The following is a 3,625-nucleotide window of genomic DNA, read 5'->3' as shown; positions in this document are numbered from 1 at the left end:
AGTTGGGGGCATGAAAAGAGAGGAAGAGAGAGGAAATAGAAACCCTTTGGGGTAGATGCAAAGGCAGACAGACTTTGGAGGGATTTCTCAGCAGTAGGAAGTCAAGAGTCCTAGACTAGCTTTAAGGTATTTACATTTGTTTAGCACTCAAAAACCAGAGTGACACCATTTAGTGTAAATCCTACTGCTAGGACCATAACATATATTGCACTTTTTAGGTAAAGTGAAACGAAATCTTAATTAAAATAATTTCAAATTGTACTTCATGGTTATTTTTCTAATTATAGCCTTGTCACAGTTTTATCTGGCAGAACATAGCCCTTGACCTTGACTAATGTTAGTAATTAGCTAGATGAAGGTAACTAATTTAATCTTTATAAAGTCATGGATTGAAATAAAGCAAAGTATGTAAGTAATCTCATGAGGACTTGCATCCTGAAACATTTGAGGGACAACAAAAATGCATGGGCTGGCATAGCACAGCAAGGTATCAGATTTTAGGAAGGAATTCCTTCTGGAAAGCACAGCATGCTGTTATGTCCACAAGGAATTGGCAGCAGAAAGACACTCTGACAGCTTCCCATACTGCCCCCAGCCATGCCAGGGTCAGCAGCAGGAGGCTGAGCCAAAGCAGCCTAGGCTGAAGTGATGCCATACTCACTTGGCAGTTAGTGAGACCACGTAGGAATCTGTCCCATAAATGGTGGAAGACTTGTTGTTCTTTGTATTTGCTAAACGAACCTAAGAAAGAGAATCTCATCAATGTTGCTTCTGCCTGCAGAGGACTTCCCCAGTCTGATAACCCCAGAGGTTTCCCAGTCTGTGACCAGTGTCGGAAATCACAGGAAGCTCATTCCTCTCCAGTAGGTTGGAGAAGAAGTGGTAAAGCTGGAATCACTCTTCCACGTTTCTAGAAAGGCTTGGGAAATGGACCAGATGTAATGGCCAAGTGTAATGGCTCCCACCCTGCAGCCCAGGTGCTTGTGGTCCCTGGTAGCCCCCGCATGGCAAAGAAAAGCAGACAAACAACAAGCTTCTCTACCTTTCCTTCGGCAAGACCAAAGACAATGACATTCTCTGCTGGCCACGACAAACAGGTCACAGCACTCTGCCAAAGAGGAGGTAAAAAAAGGGGTAAGAACTCCACCCTACTGAGCTTCTTGCCCAATGGCTTTATAAGACAGCTCAGGAACAGTAAGACCAGTCAGAACGAGAAAGAGAAGAGATGGGGACATTTGGACAGATGGTAAAGGAGGATTGAGGCCCCCCCATGCTGAAGCTTAAACTGCAGAATAGCAAGCTGGGGCAAAGTAATAAGGTCAGAAGGGCTAAAGCAGGGCAACAAAGTTATGCTGGATGTGTTCAGTATGGATGCTCTTCTGAGAGAGCCACTTATTGATCAGGTGTGTGGTTTTCCATATGCTATTGTTGAATGTACAAAATCATGGCTATTTTAAAAGATTTTTTGCAACAATGAGTATAAAATAAAAATAATTTGACTCTGTCAGCTTCTCTAATAGATATGAGCATATTTGTACATTGGATTTTCATTTGTTGAATCAGAAACAGTCTTTAATTTTTTATTTACAAGCCAGATGGTTATCAGCTGCTATGAAGTAGGTCAGGTAGAAAAATGTTTGTTAAATCCAAACCAAAGGTCTCCTCAAAATTTGAGGCGGGGTCAGGATGAATAAAGCTGACAACATAACTCAACTGTAAGAGCCAAGAGAGTCAACAGAACCACTTCACATGTAAGCGGAAGAATTTCAGTCAACATAAAGGCTAGTGTTTGCCACACTGACCTCACTGTCTCATCTGTGCCATTTTAAGCATGTGGACCTGCTTTAGACATATATACACCCTCCTTTACACATCTCATCTTCTATCCCCTACTCTGACCATTCACAGCTACAATCAGATACCAAAATGTACCTGGATACTTAAGCTGCTCGTATGTCCAACCAATGACCAAACCCCATTTTTTATTTTACCTGTTTCCCAGACATTTGTGTATTTCCCTCATTATCTGCCATACCCTTATTTTCAGTCTAAGGCAATCAGAAGCAGCCCAGTGGTAGCTTGGAAATGAGCACCACAAAGTGGTAATGTGCTCAGCTACTAGTGCAAAGAGGTTAAACCTGCACATACTCATCCTGACCCTCTAGCAGGATGCCTGGTTTGCCAGCAGAGCTGAACAGTGTCACTGTACTCTCACACTGTGTAAGACTGCTCAGCAGGTTTTGCCAATAGCAGAAGAGGGAAAGGGCATGATAAGTGATCTCTTGTATTGACTGAACACACCAGAAATTTGTAAATGACAATATTTAGTTACAGGAGAAAACTTGACACAGTGGTAAAAAACCACACAAATAGCATTAGAAAAAATAAATAATTGATTATGACAAAAATGGTAGAAAAGGCATGGGGAATATGAGAGGATAAAAAGATAAAAGAAGCACTACGTTAAAAATACAAAAACCTGCAGGCACATTGTGCACAGCACCTAAGCCTGTGAGAGGCCAGCAGCCCCCAGCCAGGCTGCAGCCAGGTGCTGCAGCAGAGAGGCAGAGGGCAGGGAGCTCAGTCCTGCCAGCAGGCAAGCAGCATGCCAGGAACAGTGAGAGCAGCCTCAAATTTGAGAGATTATCTTAGGATCTAACTGCACATTTTGAAGATCAAGTACCACTACTGACAGTCTGGCCAAGTACACCTCTACTATGAGCAGAGACCTCCAATTGTCTTTATCCTACCTATGTTGGAGAAAAGGGAGTTAAACAGGAGTCTGAGTCTCACCGTTTGGATGAACTTGTTGCATATCACTTTCTTGTCACCCCTGCAGAAAAAGGTAGACAAAAATTACTATCAGCTAAGGTACTAATACTGCCCATTCTGGTTACCCTACTGCTTATATTCAGTCGGTCTTAGCATTGCCAAACACAGGCCATTTCAGTTTTGTACACTGGTTGTCTATCACAAGCCAACTTTAGGCAGAAAATTAAAAAGACCCCCAACTTTCAAAATTCTGGTGACCTGCACCTCTGAGACAGACCTGCCTCACTTCATCCTCACGTGCTGGCATGTGTTGTGCCAGAGTTCCACACATATGCAAGAGGGGACAGCAGCACAGGAGCTACAGCTCCACAGGATCTCAGCTGGCACAGCTTGCACCGGGCTCCACAGGGGCTGTGCTGGAGGGAACCCTGCTTGTTTACCACAGAAAAACCTGAGACACCCCCTGCAGGTGAGATGATGCCCAGCAGGCTGAGGAGCAGGGCAGGACACTGTCAAGCACAGCATCAGCGCCTGGAAAGTTAAGTCAACATCAGGGATTTCAAAGCTGTTCAGCTGTGGTGCTGAGGGCCACGGTTTAGCGGTGGCCTTGGCAGCGCTGAGTGCACGGTGGGACCTGATGACCTTAATTGTTTTCCCCAACCAGAACGATTCCAGGGAAGCAGGCTGCAGGCAGGAAGGGGAGAGCAGCCCCCTCCCCAGGGACAGCCCCCAGCAGACTCACCACTCCTCGCCGATCCTGTACACGTAGACGATGTTGTCCGTCTGGCCGATGGCGATCTTGGTGGAGTCCGGGGAGAAGGCCATGCCTCTCACCACGTAGCTTCTCCTGCCG

General features: G+C 45.2%; 1 protein-coding gene across 1 annotated transcript in view; it reads right to left on the bottom strand.

The window, feature by feature from the left end:
* IFT172 (intraflagellar transport 172) overlaps positions 1-3,625 on the bottom strand; it is a 33,931-nt gene that overhangs the window by 28,309 nt on the left and 1,997 nt on the right. Inside the window, exons 2-5 of the mRNA XM_010001763.1 lie at positions 3,515-3,619; positions 2,794-2,833; positions 1,043-1,108; positions 662-741 (exon numbers count right to left, since the gene is read on the bottom strand). Coding sequence (XP_010000065.1) covers positions 662-741; positions 1,043-1,108; positions 2,794-2,833; positions 3,515-3,619 — 291 coding nt within the window. The remainder of the gene's footprint in view (positions 1-661; positions 742-1,042; positions 1,109-2,793; positions 2,834-3,514; positions 3,620-3,625) is intronic.

This window comes from Chaetura pelagica, unplaced genomic scaffold (assembly GCF_000747805.2).
Source record: "Chaetura pelagica isolate M959 unplaced genomic scaffold, ChaPel_1.0 scaffold307, whole genome shotgun sequence".
Classification (NCBI taxonomy): domain Eukaryota; kingdom Metazoa; phylum Chordata; class Aves; order Apodiformes; family Apodidae; genus Chaetura; species Chaetura pelagica.
This window is presented reverse-complemented; position numbering and strand designations above follow the sequence as displayed.